The following is a 19,344-nucleotide window of genomic DNA, read 5'->3' on the forward strand; positions in this document are numbered from 1 at the left end:
TGGTTATTGGATTCTAAGGCTCTGACTGGTTATTTTCTATATTTTCTGTCTTTTTGTTGAAGTGCTCACTGAGTTCCTCCACTCTTCTCTCAAGTTTACTGAATATCTTTCTGAATATTATTTGGACTTCCTTATTATGTACATTGCTTATCTCCATTTCATTTAGTTCTTTTACTGCGATTTTGACTTGTGATTTTATATGGGACTCATCCCTCTGTCTTTTCATTTTGTCTAACTCTCTGTGTTTGTTTCTGTGTATTAGCTTGAGCAGTTATGTCTACTGGTTTTGAAAGTAGTGGTCTTTTGTAGGTCCTGTGCTGCCTTATGGCACAATCCCCTCAGGTTACTAGAACCAGGTCCTCTAGGAGTGTCCCCTGTGTGGGCTGCCTGCACCCTCCTGTTGGAATTGAGCTGTGATTGCCTTCAGCCCAGCTGACTGCAGTGACCTCCTTTGCCTGCTGTGGATGAGCTGGGCAGGGTTTGGCCCCCATGTTGCTGAAAAGCCTGCCTGCAGCAACCACTGGCTTATTGGTGGATGGGCCCAGCTGTCAGCCTAGCGGTCTGCAGTTAGCCTCTCCTGCCATAGCTGTAGGCACACCAAAGGGCAGTGCTTGCTCCCTGTGCAGCCAGCTAAGAGGCCAGGCTGCAAGAACTGTGGGCACACTGGTGTGTGGGTTATTTTTCCACTTCCCCAGGGCAGGAGTCACTTTGGAGTGGCGCTGGTCCAGCTTCGGCAGACTTCAGGGTGTGATGGGGCAGAAGCCACTTTGGAGGGACCCTTTCTCTGGGTTGGATGGGGTGGGTCTGCGAGGGAACACCAGAACAGGACATGTAGTGCTAGCAAGGTAGATGGAGAGTGTTAGCACTAGCTTCTGCAAGTGTCTGGCTGTCTGGTTTGGGAGAGTGGAAGACAAATGCTGCCTGCTAGCACTTTCGTTCCCTGAGAAATTTCCTGTAGTTTCTTGCCCTCCCCACCATACACGTTCTGAGATTGGTCAATAAATCTTCTTTACTTCTACCCTAGGCACTTTTCAAACTGCTGCTTTTGTTCTATTTCTCAGCCTAGTTATTTAGTACGCTGGTTCTTTATGTGCAGAGACTCAGTTTCCCCTCACCTGCAGCTCTCCCAGAATTAAGTTTCCTGAATTTTTAAAGCTCATAGAGTTAAACCCTGCTAATAATTAAAGGTCTTACAGTTAAGCTCAGCCCATTTTCAAAGCAGGCCCTTTGCAGTGTAGGTCCTGCCAGAGGTACCTGGTTTGGGGTCTGATCCTCTTGCCTCTCTGGGATGTGATGTACTTCTGTTTGTGTTTAGTCCCACCGAGAATTTGTTCTGAGCAAAGTCCCTGACCCACTATCAGTGTGGCCTTCTCTCTATGATTACCTATGGAGGATCTGTTCTGCCAGTCTTCAGGTAGTTTTCAAAGTTAGTCAAATAGATGTTGCTATTATCTCTGTGTGTCCCTGGGACAAGGTGAGTTCGAGATCTTCCTACTCAGCCATCTTTCTAAAACAAGTAGTAACTTTTAATTTTTTGGAAGAATTGTTATACTGTTTTCCATAGCAGCTGTACCAGCATGACACAGAGGTTCCAATTTTTCCATATCCTCCATGTCATTGTTTTCTGGTTTTTTGATGTAGCCATCCTAATGGGTTGGTATTAGTTCTTCTTTAAATGTTTGGTGGAAAACACCAGTGAAATCACTAGGTCTCAGGCTTTTTTTGTTGGGATATTTTTGGTTAAGGATTCAGTCTCCTTACTCATTATAAATCTATTCATGTCTTCTAATTCTTGATGATTCAGTTTTGGTAGGTTCTGTGTTTTTAGGGACTTGTCCATTTCATCTAGGTTATCAAATTTGTCAGGGTACAGCTGTTCATAGTATTCTTTTGTAATTCTTTTTATTTCTGTAAAATTTGTAGTAATGTCCTTTCACTTTTTATTTCAGTACTTGAGTCTCTTTTTTTCTTTTTTTTTCTTTTTTTTTTTTTGAGTCTCTTTTTTTCTTATTAGTCCATCGAGCTAAAGGTTTATTAATTTTGTTGATTTTATTCAAGGAACTAACTTTTGGTTTCATTGATATTTCCCTATAGGTTTTCTTTTCTTTAATTAATGCTATAATCTTTTTTATTTTCTTCCTTTTGCTGTGTTGGGTCAATTTGTTCTTTTTCTAGATTCTTGAGATATAAAGATAGGTTGTTGATTTGAGATTTTTCTTATTTTTTTTAAGATTTTATTTATTTGAGAGAGAGAGAGCATGAGTGGGGGGAAAGGCAGGAGAAGGAGAAGCAGACTCCCCACTGAGCAGAGAGCCTGATGCTGGGCTCAAGCCCAGGACCCTGAGAACATGAACTGAGCCGAAGGCAGACACTTAACCAACTGAGCCATCTAGGCACTCTGAGATTTTTCTTGTTTTTTAAATATAAGCATTTATAGGTATAAATTTCCCCCTCAGCACCACTTTTGCTGCATCCTGAGTTTTGGTATTTTGTATTTTCATTTCCATTAATCTCTAAGTATTTTCTAATTTCCCTTGTGATTTTTTTTAATCCATTGATTGTTTAAAAGTGTGTGGTTTTATTTTTCACAAATATGTGAATTTTCCAGATTTATGTTATTGACTTCTAGCTTCATGCTTATGTGATGGGAAGATACTTTGTATGAGAACTGACTTTCTTTTTAAAGATTTTATTTATTTATTTGAGAGAGAAAAGGAGAGAGAGAAAGAGCGCACAAGTGAGGAGGAGAGGGAGAAGCAGATTCCTCACTAAGCAGGGAGCCCCTATGTGGGGCTTGATCGCAGGACCCTGGAATCATGGCCTGAGCGGAAAGCAGACACTTAACCAGCTGAGCCACCCAGGCACCCTGATAGCTGTCTTTTAAAGTTTTTAAAGTGTATTGAGACTTAATCTGTGACCTAACATATGGTCTATCCTGTAAAATATAAAATGCACTTGAGAATAATGTGTATGCTGTTATTGTTAAGTATTCTGTATATGTCTGTTAGATATAGTTAGTTCCTTCTGTTAAATCATGTTTCCTTATTTTCCTTTAATCTGGTTGTTCTATCCATTATTGATAGTGGGTATTAAAGTGTCTAATTATTATTATACATCTGTCTGTTTCTCCTTTCAATTCCATCAGGTTTTGCTGTACACATTTTCCTGGTCTGTCATTAGGTGCATAAATGTTTATAATTGTTATATTTTCTTGCCATACTGAACCTTTTATTAATATATAGTGTCTTTCTTTGCCTCTTGTTACCTTTTTCGATTTAAAGCCTGTTTTGTCTGATATCGGTGTAGCCCTCTCTGCTGCTTTGGGTTACTATTTGCACAGAATATCTTTTTTCCTTTCTTCGTTTGTAATCTGTCTATGTCTTTGGACCTAAAATGAGTTTCTTGAAGAAGGCATATAGTTGGGTCATATGTGTTTATTTATTCTGCCAGTGTTTGTTGTAGAGATTCATCCATTTACATTTAAAATAACTACTGAGAAGGAGGAACTTACATCATTTTGTTACTTTTGTCATTTCTGTAAATATTTATTATTTTGTTCCTGTCATCTCTTACTGTTATTTCTATGTGCCTTTTTAACTTTTGTGTCCCTTATTTCCTGTAATACTATTTTATGTATGTGTGTTTAGTTGATTTTTTTGGTAGTGAAATGTTTAAATCTTTTTCTTATTTCTTTTTGTATGTATTCTATACCTCTTCTCTTTGTGGTTACCATGGGAATTACATTTAACATCCTAAAGTTATAACACTCTGATTTGAATTTATACCAACTCAATTTCAATAACATACCAAAACTCTGCTCCTTTACAGCTTCATTCTTACCTCTTCTAGTTGTTGATAGCAGAAAATTACATCTTTATGTATGGTGTTCTCCAGAACATAAGTTAGTAATTCTTTTAAATGCATCAATCCTTAAATTACATAGGAAACTATGTGTGGAGTTACAAACCAAAATGGCAGGGATACTATCTTTTAGACTAATTGTTTCGTCTTAAATGCATTGTTATAATAATACTAGGTTTTACATTTGCCCATATATTTACTTTTATTGAGATCTTTCTCTGTACAGCTTTGAATTACTGTCTAGTACCCCATCCTTTCACCTTGCAGGACTCCTTTGAGCTTTTCTTGAAGGGTAGGTCTAGTGGCCACAAACTCCCTCAGATTATCTGAGAATGCCTTAATTTACCCCTTCATTTTTCAAGGACAGTTTTTTTGTTTTGTTTTGTTTTTTTGTTTTTTTTTTTTTGCAATAAGAGTCTGGTTTATAGTTTGTTTGTTTTCTTTTAACACTTGGAATATGTAGACCTGTTGCTTTCTGGCCTCCAGAGTTCCTGATGAGAAATCTGGAGATAACTTCATTGAGGATTCCTTGTCTGTGACAAGGTGCTTTTTCCTTGGTGCTTTCAAGATTCTTTCTTTGTCTTTGACTTTTGAAAGTTTGGTGAGTGTCTTTTGAAATGTGAGTTTCTTTGAGTTTGTCTTACTTGGAGTTCTTTAAATATTATAAAAACTAGTCCTTTGTTGGAACTGTGGTTTGCAAATATTTTGTCACAGTGTATGGCTAGTGTGTAGGGTCTGTAGGATCCTCTTAACAGGGTCTTCCAGAGAGCAAAAGTTTTTTAATTTTGATGAGGCCTAGCATATCAGTTTTCCCTTTAATGGGTCATGTTTTTAGTTCAAGTCTAAGAGCTCTTTGTCTAACCCTCAGAGCTCAAAGATTTTCTTTTATAGTTTTTCTTCCTTGAAAGTGAGTTTTATATATTTTATATAGTTTTATATATTTAAGCTTGTAATCTATCTTGAATTAATTTTTATATAAAGTATATGGTATATCTCGAGGTTTTTTGTTTTTTGGGGAGTTTTTTTGCCTATGCCTATCCAGTTTCCCTGCTACCATTTGTTGGAGAAACTGTCCTTATTCCATTGAATTCCTTCTTCTTCACCTTTGTAAAAAAAATCATTTGGGCATATTTGTGTGGGTTTGTTTCTGGGTTTGAAATTATGTTCTATTGGTCTGTGTGCTTATCCCTTCTCTAAAACTACACTGTCTTGATTACTGTAGCTATATATAAGCCTTAAAATTGGGTACACTCCGTCTCACTTCATTCTTCTTTGTTTTATTTTGGGGTTCTGTCTTTCCATATAATTTTATTTTATTTTTAAAGATTTCATTTGTTTATTTGAGAGAGAGAGAGAGAGAGAGCAAGTGAAAGAGAGCCAGATATGGAACTTGATCCCAGGACCCTGGGGTCATGACCTCAGCCAAAGGCAGGCGCTTAACTGAGCCACCCAGGCGCCCCACCGTATAATTTTAGGATCAGTTGACCTAGTTGTACAAAACATCTTGGGATTGTGATAGGAATTGCATTAAGCCTGCAGATCAATTTGAGAAATAACATCTTTACAGCACTGAGTCTTCTAGTCTATGAACATGTCTGTTTTTTTAAATATTCTTTCATTACTTTGATCAGCACTTTGTAGTTTTCAGGATATGGATCCTATTCTTCTTTTGTTGAGTTTATACCACAGTATTTTATTTTCTTTGTGAATTGTTAATGATATTGTGTTTTTGATATTTTAGTTTGTATGTATTCATTATTAATATACGTAAATGTGATTGATTTTTATGTATTGGTTTTAAAAGTTTAAAAAGTAGCTTTTTATTACTATTTCCTTCTTCTGTTTTTTTATTTATCTGTAGGTGATTTGTAGAATTGTCTTAGAGACCATTCTAACATACTGGATAACTAATTGTAAACACTCGTGCAAAGGCAGTATTGTTATTTATAGTTTGTAGTTTATACTTTGAACCTAAAAATTTACCAGGTTAGTATATGGCAAAGGTGAGATTCAAACCCAAGCTTATACAGAGCTATTTACTATCTCAGGTTAAAAAAAAATTTTTTTTTGCTTGCTCCTTGCTCAGCAGGGAGCCTGCTTCCCCCCTCTCTCTCTGCCTGCCTCTTTGCCTACTTGTGATCTCTATCTCTCTCTGTCAAATAAATAAATCTTTAAAAAAATGTTTAAATCATTTACATGATATATTTTGTAAGAAATTTGATTCCTAAAAGTGATATCTAGACTAGACTTGCTAGGTATTTCAGTACTTATTTTTCTTTTCTCTGTAGAGAATGTACAAGTATCTGCTAACATTTTGTGCATTGGTAAATGTTTGATTTCATTGTCTTTACTCAGTGCTTATAAAGATTTTTTTGTATTTGAAATTTAAGTTTTCACCAGATTCGTATTCATTTATTCATTCTTTCATTTACCATTTATGAAGGTAGGTATTATGCTAGGTACTAGATATACAGAGATGAATTATACATTACTCTCTACTTTTAATTTGACTATAGCCAAGTAAAGAAGACTATCAGGAAAGCAGATAAATACAGTAGAGGATGCTAAGTGCTCTGATGAAGGTATTGTTGCTACACAGTAGTGTGCTGGAGCTGGCTTATGGCAGCACACAGAAGTCAGTTATTAAATAGAAACTTTGCAAATCCGTTTTACTAGTGGTAGCTTAAAATTGGCTCTGGTAGGAGTATTTACACCATGGAAATCGGCAAATGCTACAAATAGCGCTTTCTCTTTTTTTTCCTACTTTCTTTCTTTTCTCTCATCAGGACATCCAGTTTACTGACATACCATTTTGGTACAGGAGCAGAGGTATTAAGTCCAGTCCTTTACCTCATTGCAACACAAGCCCATTTTGCATTATCATAAGTTGTCACAGGACCAGCTGCTTCTAGTGATTTAAGCAGCAGCCTCTCACAAACATGGTGGCCGTTACCCTTTTAGATGAGGAAAGTGAGATTAAGTCTAAATTCCCTGTGGGTTCTGTTTTTATTCCAGAGATTATAAAGCAGCTAACATCAAAATCAACTTGTACCTTGTCAATGAACCTTGGCTCTACTCACTGGCCTGGTGCTCCAAGATTCACTCAGTGACCACAGACAACATTCACATCCTGAGTCAGCTAGATCAGCCTTACTTCCTCATGGTGAGCTGGCTATCTAGGTTGTTCTTTCAAGCCTTGTACAGTAGGAGTCTAAGTCCCTTACCCTACCCCTATATTGTCCACTGTGCAGGCCTCTTGGGAGCTACTTAATAGCAGAGACCTCTATGATGGTGGAGATGAGACATTCTCCTTCTCTCACCCACATCCTTCTGTGGTTTGCAGAAAGAAATTAGTATTGTTATAATATTGTCGTTTATTGAATCTTCACGATGTGTTTTTCATGCATTATGTAATTTGACCCTCTGAGTTACTCATTTTTATTATTCCTATGAAGAAACTGAAGTTTGATGATGTTAACATTCTTAGACATAGTCACATGAGGCAAGATTCAGAATGAGGTTTGATTCTAGAGTTTTGTTACAGAAGTCCTGCCTTTCTAGAGGCATGACAACAATGACAGTGGCATGGACTGTGGGGAGAAAACCAAGTATATCTGACTCCAAAGTGAAAACTTTGTGTCCTGAACAAAATGCTTTCGAAAAGGAAAGCCAGTCTCAGGGTCATGAGATTTGAGCCCCATGTCAGTCTCCCAGCTCAGCATGGAGTCTGGGTGAGATTCTCTCTGTCCCTCTGCCCCTTCCTCTGCTTGCATCCTTTCTCTCAAAATAAGTAAATAAAATTAAAAAAAAAAGAAAAGAAAAAGAAAAAAGCTAGTGTCCAGCCTACCTTCCTTGATTGCTCCTCCTAGCCCTGATGCTGCTTATTGCCAGAAATGTAAGGACCTGAACACGTGGGTCATAATCACAGCTAAAATCTTATCATTTATTATCTGTGAAGCACCCCTGAATAACCAGTTAACTGCTACAGAGCTCTTTTTTTTTTTTAAGATGTTTATTTACTTATTTGACGCAGAAAAAGAGAGAGCACACAAGCAGGGGGAATGGGATAGGGAGAAGCAGACTCCCTGATGCGCAGGGAGCCCAACACAGGGCTCCATCCCAGGAATCCAGAGCCAAAGGTAAATGCTTAACCAATGTAGCCACCCAGGCACCCCTACTACAGAGCTCTTATCTGTGTAGAGTATCTTGACTGAGCCAGACACAACAGTATACAACAGAAAAGAACTTTTTTTCATTGACTGTTTAAACTTCTCTCTGAACTAGACTTTCCCTGCTCCTGAATGAAATCTTACTCAGGTCCTGTAAGTTTTCTAGTCATTTTTAGATAACTTCAAGATTTCACTTCCAGTCACCAAAAAGTCTCACTTCAGAGTGGAAGTGTCTAGTTGAAAATACACCCAAACTCCAAGCTGTTTTAAAAGGTAAATCTTTGGGCAGAGAAGCCCAAATGAGAAGCATAAATATTTCAGGCTGTCTTCTCCATACCTCTGGCCTCACTAGCCCTTGTTTTGGGTCAGGACCAGGAGAAAGGGAATCAGGGTCAGGGCACAATCTCATAGAGCCAAGCCCTGTGGCAGTGTAAAATTACTGACACCTTTTTTCTCGCTGGCTTGGGCAACTTTGTGGAGACGACCCTGAAGAAAACCTTCATTGGCAGGTCCCTTGGCTAAGTGAAGCCTTTCTACTTGTCTGTCCTCATACAATTTTCCTTCATATGTGTACTATATATTTTTCTAAGATTTTGTTTTTTAAAATTGATTACAAAGTAAGCCTGTTCATTATATGAAATTCAGTCATTATAAAAATAAATAAAACGGAAAACAACACACACCCCCATAATCCTATCCCCCTAAGTCAGTAATGTCTCACAGTTGTGCCTTTGGATATCTTAAATGAAGCTTTATTAAATAAAGCTTTTTATTTTAATACTTGAATTCATACTGTTTGAAATAATTCATGTGATTCAAAATTTTAAAAGTATAGAAGGATATAAAGTTAAAAAATATTTTCTTCTATACCTGGCTGTGGCTTTTCTATAGGACCTAGGGTCACCTTTTTCAGGAAGGTGAGACCAGTAAGTGTCCTCATGGCTTTCTCAAGCAGCTCACGTTTTGGAGTTAGAATATGCAGATTTAAATCTTGGCTCTACCCCTTACTGTGTGAACTTGGAAATGTTAGTTAGCTTGTCCATGCCTCTGTTTATTATTAAATTATGAATAATGATGGTAAACAGAAGTACTTGTATCTCTCACAGTTTAATCTGATCATTGGTCTGTTAATTGAAAAAGTTAAAGTGGGGAATCATAGATAGATACGTGTGTGTGTGTGTGTGTGTGTGTGTGTTTACAATCTGTCGGCTTTTAGTACTTAACCCATCTGAAATGTAGAGCCTTAAAACAACAAATATTTCTTTGTCATATTCTTTGTGATGGCTACATGGTCCTGTGGTCAGAGCCAGCTTGGTGTAGGGTGGGTGCATCGATATGTCTAGGTTCTTACCTGGATTGCCTGGGGTCTGTGTGATCACTCACCGTCAAGGAGGCCAGCTTGAGCACGTTTACTTGGTGGCAATGGGTTCCCATCGAGGAAGAGAGGTAAAGCCCCAATGCAGTACAGTTTTCAAGGTTTCCCAGGTGTGATTTTTTGTTAATGTTCCATTGGCCAAAGAAAATTACATGGCCAAGTCCGGATTCAAGGTAGGGTAGGAGAGAAAGACCTCATGCATTGATGAGGAGGAATAGCAAAGTCACACCTGTATACAGGCCTGCATTTTGGGAGGAATACTGTCATTTTTATAAACAATCTATCACATAAATACCTCACACATTTTAATTTAAAATATTCATTTACATTATAGCATAAAGTCAGGGTCTTTGAGGATACTTAAGCTGGTGGAATTCTGTAGTCATTTGTTTATTTCAACACCCAAATGAACCAGCTATGATTTCTAAGTTTTGTTTCTTTCAAGCAGAACAAGAACATAAAGTCATTGAAAGAAACAATCTGAATGAGGGATTCACTGAGATTTTCATAATCCTCTTATCCCCAGTCTCTTACAGTGTCTCACTCACACCTCATTCAGTTGTAGTTTATTTTTTAATCTCTTCTGTCTTTGCTGGTTTTTCCAAAGCATTGGCTTAGTTTTCTGGAAAATGATGTACCTCTTTTTCATTTAGATTTACAATTTGAGTAACATTTAATTACACTGTACAGTTGTAACAAGTAGACTGTTCTAAGCCATTTCAGGGAGCAAGAATGATTGATTCTTAGTAAATGGACAGCTCACCTGCTGGGAATTCCTGGAGCAGGTTAGGCTATCAGTCACTCTTTCCCAGAGGGGAGGGATTAAGAGCCTGGGTTTAGGGGCACCTGGGTGGCTCACTCAGTTAAGCATCTGCCTTTTACTCAGGTCATGATCTCAGGGTCCTGGGATTGAGTCCCACATTGGGCTCCCTGCCCAGTGGGAAGTCTGCTTCTCTCGGCCTCTCTACTCTCTCTCTCTCAAGTAAATAAATTAATTTTTAAAAAGAACCTGAGTTTAATGGATGTTGGCTAAGAACTTCTATTGTACCTGGTTAGTGGGGCTGTTGTGAGGATGGGATGTAAAAACACCCTTTAAGTCCTTAGAATGCTTCCTTAGCTCTTGTGGATGCTCATTAATTGTTGTCATTGTTAATTGTTATTTGTTGTCATTATGACCATTAGTGTTATTATTACTATTAATGTTATTATTCAGCTCATGGAAAGACCTTGGGATAGGCTGAGGAGAGGCTCAAGAAAAAGCAAAAAGTGCCAGGCCCAGGGGCGTCAGATAACAGTGGAGGTGGAAAGGGAGGATCAAATCAGTTAATTATAAAACTCATACAAGAGGACCCAGGAGATGAAGTTCTGGGAGATTCCGGCAAAGGAACATGGAGAAGGGGGCATGTTAGCTAAGGGGGAGTTATAATATCAGCATACTTATTTGAAGCATGATGTTTTAGGACAAAAATTCCTAGATGCTAGTTCACAGACTAGTTGCTTCAGCATCACCTGGGAAGCTTGTTCAAAATGCAGAAATTCTAATTCGTATGGTATGTAGTGGACCTGTGACCCTGTATTACTAAAAGCTGCCCAGGTAGATATGGATGTGCAGACAGGTTGGGGAAGCCATACTATGAAAGCATAGAGCAGTGGAACTCAAGAAACTTGGGTCCAGAATAGACTTGCTATGTGGCTCTGGGACTCCTCTGTATTTGAGTGTTAAGGGAGATGAAAGATATGAATTGTTTGTCCCTTCTAGAGTTCCCTGCACTTATAAAGGGTGATTGTTAGGTTATGAGTAGGTACTCTCTGTTCGAGACCACCACCATCAGAGTTCTTCCACCTGCTCTGCCCTCCCCCCAGCCCTGCAGCAAAGCAAGGGACTTGACCCTTTTGATCTAAAATCCCTTCCAGGGGTGCCTGGGTGGCTCAGTGGGTTAAGCCGCTGCCTTTGGCTCAGGTCATGATCCCAGGGTCCTGGGATCGAGCCCCGCATCGGGCTCTCTGCTCAGCAGGGAGCCTGCTTCCCTTCCCTTCCTCTCTCTCTGCCTGCCTCTCTGCCTACTTGTGATCTCTCTGTCAAAAAAAAAAAAAATTTAAAATCCCTTCCAGCTTGCATGGGAATGCAAGTTGGTGCAGCCTCTTAGCAGAACAGTGTGGAGATTCCTCAAGAAATTAAAAATAGAACTTCCCTATGACCCTGCAATTGCACTACTGGGCATTTACCCCAAAGATACAGATGTAGTGAAAAGAAGGGCCATCTGTACCCCAATGTTTGTAGCAGCAATGGCCACGGTTGCTGAACTGTGGAAAGAACCAAGATGCCCTTCAACAGACGAATGGATAAGGAAGATGTGGTCCATATACACTATGGAGTATTATGCCTCCATCAGAAAGGATGAATACCCAACTTTTGTAGCAACATGGATGGGACTGGAAGAGATTATGCTGAGTGAAATAAGTCAAGCAGAGAGAGTCAATTATCATATGGTTTCACTTATTTGTGGAGCATAACAAATAACATGGAGGACATGGTGAGTTAGGAGAAGGGAGTTGGGGGAAATTGGAAGGGGAGGTGAACAATGAGAGACTATGGACTCTGAAAAACAATCTGAAGGTTTTGAAGAGGTGGGGGGGTGGGAGGTTGGGGGAACCAGGTGGTGGGTATTAGAGAGGGCACGGATTGCATGGAGCACTGGGTGTGGTACAAAAACAATGAATACTGTTATGCTGAAAATAAATTTAAAAAATGATTAAAAAGAAAATAAGGGGCACCTGGGTGGCTCAGTGGGTAAGCCGCTGCCTTCGGCTCAGGTCATGATCTCAGGGTCCTGGGATCGAGTCCCACATAGGGCTCTCTGCTCAGCAGGGAGTCTGCTTCCCTTCCTCTCTCTCTGCCTGCCTTTCTGCCTACTTGTGATCTCTCTCTGTCAAATAAATAAAAACCTTTAAAAAAAAATCCCTTCCAATTGTTATTTTTTTAAAACTGTTTTGTTTTCTATTTTGCAGACACCAGGTTACTATATGTTTATGTGGCTTCTCATGGATAGTGTTTCTGCGGTTCTCATTGTTACCGTATTTTATTTTCATTGGTAAGCCTATATTTGCAATTTTAAATGAAATTTTCCCAAGATAAAAGTGTAATTGGTTCTTACGGAAAGTTCAGAAAAAACACTTAGATTCTTCCTGTAATCCCACAGGGCAAGCTCTCAGGAAGACAGTTTATAATCTGAATCTCTCATTACTTCTTGTGCTGTCTGTACCTCCTCACATCCTTTGTACCTCAACACAGGACAATATTCTAAGGATAAGGACTCTCAGTAAGGCCTGATCAAATGCTATTACTACAGATTCATTGTAGACCAGTTGGAAAAGGCCAAAGGTTAGAGGTTGTACAGAACAAGTGCCTTATCTTCCCACCTTCTGTGAAACAAAGCAAGTTCACAAACTGGGAAGCCTGGGTTTTAGTCCTGGCTTTGTCCCTTAGTTACTGGGTGGCCCTGGAAAATCACTGTCTCTTTCTAGGCTATAGTCTTATTATCTGTCCAAGAAGATGACATTTGAGAGTCCTGCAAGGCAAATGTTACAGGATTGCAAGATTCAGGGTGGGAAAGGGAACATCCAGGGAGAAGAATTTTAGCTAGAAGAGACGATTGTTTTTCAGACCTCCTCACATGCATCATTTCATCATTCGTGGGTTTAACTTTAAAGAGGAAAGTATAAACCCTGTACTTAGATGAGAATTTGACCAGATTATGTTTCTTTTCTGACCACTGCCTTGGATTATTGTCTTTTTTGGAAGAGGTCTCTGAGACTCATGAATAGTCTCTTTCCTTCCAGGTGGAGAGAGCACAGAAAAGAAATGGTCGATAATGCCAGCATTCACACAGGTAAATTCAGGTCTGCCCTACTCCTATCTCTTCATCCCTACCCTCTGCTTCGAGGATATGGAGCCCGCTTTTCATTTCCCTCAGAAGAGCTGAGAGAGTCTGGGGAAAGTGGGAGGTGGGGACCAGTGGGAAGCTGGGAATTGTAGGTTGGAGGACTTGACATCAGGCTTCACTTTGGAGTTTATCCTTTGGCAGTAAGACCCCTTGGGAGATTTTTGAGCATAGGTATTTGTTCACTTGTAAATATCTTAATTGATCACACAGTTGGTTATTGAGTACCCCCTTGGTGCTAGGCACTCTAAGAAGGGCTGAAGATTACACAAAAGCTGTCATGGAGGGTGGCCCAAAGAGAGAGGGGCTGGCCCCCAAAGAACAATGAGGAAGCAGGCAAAAGTAGATAGCTGACACCATTGGGGCAGGCACCAAGGTCCAACTACCAAAGTAGCTGTCATGCCCATTAGAGCTTTTTGGGCTTCACCTATAGGTGATGTATGTTGGAGAGTAGAGGGAGAAAACTGCAGAGATCCTAAAATGCTGGACTAGAGTCCATGTTCTGCACAGAAGCAATCAAGGGATAGCAAATGAGCTTCAAACAAGAGAGCAATATGCTTAGATTTTTGTGTGAAGGGATGGAATAACAGAATACCTATTATTTAGCAGCGTAACTCAGGGGCTAAGGAAGTAAGATAGGCCCAGCGAGGGGAAGGAAAGCTAGATTTTGTTTTTCAGGAGGTTGCGGGGATAATCACACAGTCAGTGAGTGGTTGGGAAGCTAGTGCATTGTCAAAGGAAAATTAGGAGAGAAAGGACTGGGCAATATATGATAGATTTCTTCCACAGCTCCTGGAGGCTTAGGTAAAGTCAGTACAGTCACAGAATCATGAATTAATTTAATTTCTTGTGGGTAGTGGTAAAGATCCTAAAATGCCATGCACCAGCTGGCAGAGGGTTGAACTGATGAAATACTTAGAGTTGCAGGAATGTATCCATAGGGACCATGAAAAAATAAGTTCAGAAATGTGAATAAATTAAATGGAGAGCAATAGTCTTGCATATTGTGAAGCTGAAGTTTCAGACTAAGGTCATCCAAATCTCTTAGGAGCCAAAAGATCTCAAGTAACTCTGAGTTACATGAATTTTTAAGATCACTCTACTGGCTGTTAAGTCTGAAGGCTTTAGCCTAGCTATCTTATGATTTTCAGTAGTTGTATTAGTAAAGCAGGGCTTCTCTGAGTACAAGAAATTATATGGCTTAAACAACAGAAATTTATATTCTTATTTTTCTAGGCTAGAAGTCCAAGATCAGTGTGTCAGCATGTTTGGTTTTTCTGAGGCCTCTCTTGGCTTGCACGTGGCCATCTTCTTGCTGTTTCCTCATACAGCCTTTCCTCCGTGCACTCACACACCAAGTGCCTCTCAGTGTGTTCAGATTTCTTTTCTCCAATCAGATTGTTTTAGGCTTCATTTCAAGCACTTCTTCAAAGGCCTTATTTCCAACCATAGTCAGATTTTGAAGTTTTGGGGATTGAGGCTTCAACATGTGAACTTGGGTGGGGCCCAAAATTCAGATTGTAACAGTAATAGAGCCAAGAAATGGAAACAAATAAATAAACAAAACAAAGAAATGGTGACGAAAGTATAGATGGGAGAGAAAGTTTTGGAGGAACAAGGAAGACTGAAGCTAAAACCACATCCCAGGTCCCTTGAGGCTGAAGAGAATAGAGCCTCAGACACTAAGCAAGCACAGTGTCCCCATCTTGCACCATGACAGCCTCTAGGACGGACACGTACTGCTGCAGCTGCTGCCACCATGAGGCATTTGTCAGCTTTCTAGCTTTAGGGTGTATTTCTCAGCACACTAATTAAGTCAGTCCTTTGTCTTCTGCCTTATATAGTTTCTTAGGAAAGGTCTTGAACAAAAAAAGTCTCCCATTTTATCTTTGTTCTTCTGCTTGTAATATGTCATTTTTCTCTAGCTGCTTTTAAGATTGCCCCTTTTATTACTGATTTTCAATAGTTTGATTATGGTTTACATTGGTGTGTGTGTGTGTGTGTGTGTATGTGTGTATCTATCCTGCTTGGGGTTTGCTGAACTCTTAGTATAATTTTCATCAGATTGGATCAATTTTCAGTCTTTATTTTTTCATGCTCCTATCTTCTTCTGGGATTCCAATTACATAGATGCTAGAAAGTTTGATACTATCCCATAGGTTGCTGAGGCTCTGTTCATTGTTATTTTTATCCTATTTAATTTCTATGCTTTATCTTGAGCAGATTCTATTTCTGTATGTATTACTTTCTTACTGCTGTGTAACAAATTATTGTAAACCTTGCAGCTTAAAATAATACAGATTTATCATCTCACAGTGTCTTTGGGCCATGATTTCAGGTATGGATTAGCCAGGTCCTCTACTTAAAAGTCTCACCAGGCTGGGGTGCCTGGGTAGCTCAGTCTGTGGAGTGTCAGACTCTCGGTTTCAGCTTGAGTTGTGATCTCAGAGTTGTGGGATCAAACCCCACATTGGACTCCACATTCAGTGTGGAGTCTTCTTGGGATTCTCTCACTTGCCCTCCCCCACAACACTCTCTCTCTTAAACCTATTCTCCCAAATAAATAAATAAATAAATAAAATCTTTAAAAAAAAAAGGAATCTCACCGATCTCATCTGAGACTTTGTCTTCCTCTAAGATCACTAGTTGTTAGAAGAATTTGGTTCCTTACAATTGTAAGAGTGAAGTTTTTTTCTGTTTTCTTGATCACTATTGGTGGGTTTTTTTTTAAAGATTTTATTTATTTATTTGAGAGAGAGACAGTGAGAGAGAGCATGAGCGAGGAGAAGGTCAGAGAGAGAAGCAGACTCCCCATGGAGCTGGGAGCCCGATGCGGGACTCGATCCCGGGACTCCCAGGATCATGACCTGAGCTGAAGGCAGTCGTCCAACCAACTGAGCCACCCAGGCGTCCCAATTGGTGGGGTTTTTCTCTGAGCTTCTAGAGTCTACCTTCAGGTACCAGCCATATGACCCTCTTACAACAAGACAGTCTACTTCTTCAAAACCAGCAGGATATCTTATAGCAGATAGATTCAGGGAAAAAAGATGAAAAGAAGCTAAATAACAGACAAAACAAATAGAAAACAAGTTGAAGCATGATAGTCATAAATCCAGCCATTTTATTAATCAAATATAAATGGACCAAATGCTCAAAAGTAGAGGTTGTTGGACTGGATAGAAAAAAGCTGGACCCAACCATACATTGTCTACAAAAGAAATACTTAAAGACAACAAAAGGTTAAAAGTGAAAGGTTGATAAAATGATATGCCATGCAAACAATAAGCATAAGAAATAATATCTGAGCAAATAGACTTCAAAACATGGAGCATTACTGGAAACAAAGATTTCATGATGATGAAAAGGTCAGTATATCAAGAATATAATTAGAACTCTTGAAACTTAACACAAGGGTGAAACAAAAACTGAGGGAGGTCAAACTTAGGCATGTTAACATTCCTCTCTCAGTGCCTGCAAGAACAACAAAGCAAAAAAAATAAAATCAGAAAGGATATAGAAATCTGAACAACACCTGACGCCACCTTGACCTAATTGACATAAGACATTACATACAACAACTGCAGAATATATAATATTTTCAAATGTACATGGCATATTTGCTAAAACAGACTACCGGACAAACCAAAAAACTAGTCTCAAATTAAATAGAAATGAACATTAGTAAAATATTTATATAAGTCTCTAAATGCTGAAGTTAATTTATTTCTAAACATCCCATCCCATCCCATCCCATCCCATATCCTGATCAAGGGATAAATCACAAGAAAAATTAGAAAATATTTTAAACTAAAGGATAATGTATCCACAACAATGAAATTTGTGGGATAAAGCTAAAGCAGGACATGAGAATTTGTAACTTTAAATTTAGAAGGAAGAAAGGTTTAATACTGATGAAGTTTCTATCTCAAGAATCTAGAAAAAGACTAAATTTTCCCCCCAAGTAAATGGAGGTGGTATCTTATTGTGGTTTTGATTTGTATATCCTTGATGCCAAGTGATGTGGAGCATTTTCTCATGTGTCTGTTGGCCATCTGGATATTTTCTTTGCAGAAATGTCTGTGCATGTCCTCTGCCCATTTCTTGATTGGATTATTTGTTCTTTGGATGGTGAGTTTGATAAGTTCTTTATAGATATTGGATTCTAGCCTTTTATCTAATATGTTATTTGCTAATATCTTCTCCCATTCTTTAGTTGTCTTTTGCTTTTGCTGGTGTTTCCTTTGCTGTGCAAAAGCTTTTTTTTTTTTTTTTTTAAAGATCTTATTTATTTATTTGACAGAGAGAGCTCACAAGTAGACAGGCAGGCAGAGAGAGAGGGGGGAAAGCAGGCTCCCTGCTGAGCAGAGAGCCCGATGTGGGGCTCAATCCCAGGACCCTGGGATCATGACCTGAGCCAAAAGCAGAGGCTTTAACCCACTGAACCACCCAGGCACCCCTGTGCAAAAGCTTTTAATCTTGATGAAGTCCCAAGAGTTCATTTTTGGCCTTGCTTCCCTTGCCTTTGGCGATGTTTCTAGGAAGAAGTTGCTGTGGCTGAGGTCGAAGAGGTTGTTGCCTGTGATTTTGATGGATTCCTGTCTCACATTGAAGTCTTTCATCCATTTTGAGTCTATTTTTGTGTGTAGTGTAAGGAAATGGTCCAGTTTGATTTTTCTGCATATGGCTATCCAGTTTTCCCAACACTGTTTGTTGAAGAGACTGTCTTTTTTCCATTGGATATTTTTTCTTGCTTTGTCGAAGATAGTTGACCATAGAGTTGAGGGTCTATTTCTGGGCTCTCTATTCTGTTCCATTGATCTGTGTGTCTGTTTTTATGCCAGTACCATACTGTTTTGATGATTACAGCTTTGTAATAGAGCTTGAAGTCTGGAATTATGGTGCCACCAACTTTGGCTTTCTTTTTCAACATTCCTCTGGTTTTTTGGAGGTATTTTCAGGTTCCATATAAAGTTTAGGATTACTTGTTCCATTTCTTTGAAAAGAATGGATGGCATTTTGATAGAGATTGCATTAAATGTGTAGATTGCTTTAGGTAGCATAGCCATTTTCACAATATTTGTTCTTCCAATCCATGAGCATGGAACGTTTTTCCATTTCTTTGTGTCTTCCTCAATTTCTTTCATGAGTACTTTATAGTTTTCTGTGTATAGATTCTTAGCCTCTTTGGTTAGGTTTATTCCTAGGTATCTTATAGATTTGGGTGTAATTGTAAATGGCATTGACTCCTTAATTTCTCTTTTTTCTGTCTTGTTGTTGGTGTAGAGAAATGCAACTGATTTCTGTGCATTGATTTTATATCCTGATACTTTACTGAATTCCTGTATGAGTTCAAGCAGTTTTGGAGTGGAGTCTTTTGGGTTTTCCACATAAAGTATCATATCATCTGCAAAGAGTGAGAGTTTGACTTCTTTGCCGATTCAGATGCCTTTAATTTCTTTTTGTTGTCTGATTGCTGAGGCTAGGACTTCTAATACTATGTTGAATAGCAGTGGTGATAGTGGATCCCTGCCATGTTCCTGATCTTAGCAGAAAAGCTCTCAATTTTTCCCCATTCAGAATGATAGTTGCTGTGGATTTTTCATAGATGGCTTTGATGATATTGAGGTACATGCCCTCTATCCCTACACTTTGAAGAGTTTTGATCAAGAAAGATGCTGTACTTTGTCAAATGCTTTCTCAGCATCTATTGAGAGTATCATATAGTTCTTGTTCTTTCCTTTATTAATGAATTGAATCACATTGATTTGCAGATGTTGAACCAACCTTGCAGCCCAGGAATAAATCCCACTTGGTTGTGGTGCATAATTCTTTTAATGCACTGTTGGATCCCATTGACTAGTATTTTGGTGAGAATTTTTACGTCCATGTTCATCAGGGATATTGGTCTGTAATTCTCTTTTTTGATGGGGTCTTTGCCTGGTTGATGATGATCATCTTTTTTGATGATGATCTTTTTTTGATTATCTTTTTTGATGGC

General features: G+C 38.9%; 1 protein-coding gene across 6 annotated transcripts in view; it reads left to right on the plus strand.

Moving 5' to 3' along the window:
- Positions 1–19,344, plus strand: part of GDPD4 (glycerophosphodiester phosphodiesterase domain containing 4) — a 138,742-nt gene that overhangs the window by 110,944 nt on the left and 8,454 nt on the right. For all 6 annotated transcript variants that reach the window (XM_047692785.1, XM_047692784.1, XM_047692780.1 and 3 more), the window contains 3 exons: positions 6,877–7,024; positions 12,415–12,497; positions 13,246–13,295. In XM_047692785.1, coding sequence (XP_047548741.1) covers positions 6,877–7,024; positions 12,415–12,497; positions 13,246–13,295 — 281 coding nt within the window. The remainder of the gene's footprint in view (positions 1–6,876; positions 7,025–12,414; positions 12,498–13,245; positions 13,296–19,344) is intronic.

Source organism: Lutra lutra, chromosome 10, assembly GCF_902655055.1.
Source record: "Lutra lutra chromosome 10, mLutLut1.2, whole genome shotgun sequence".
Lineage (NCBI taxonomy): Eukaryota > Metazoa > Chordata > Mammalia > Carnivora > Mustelidae > Lutra > Lutra lutra.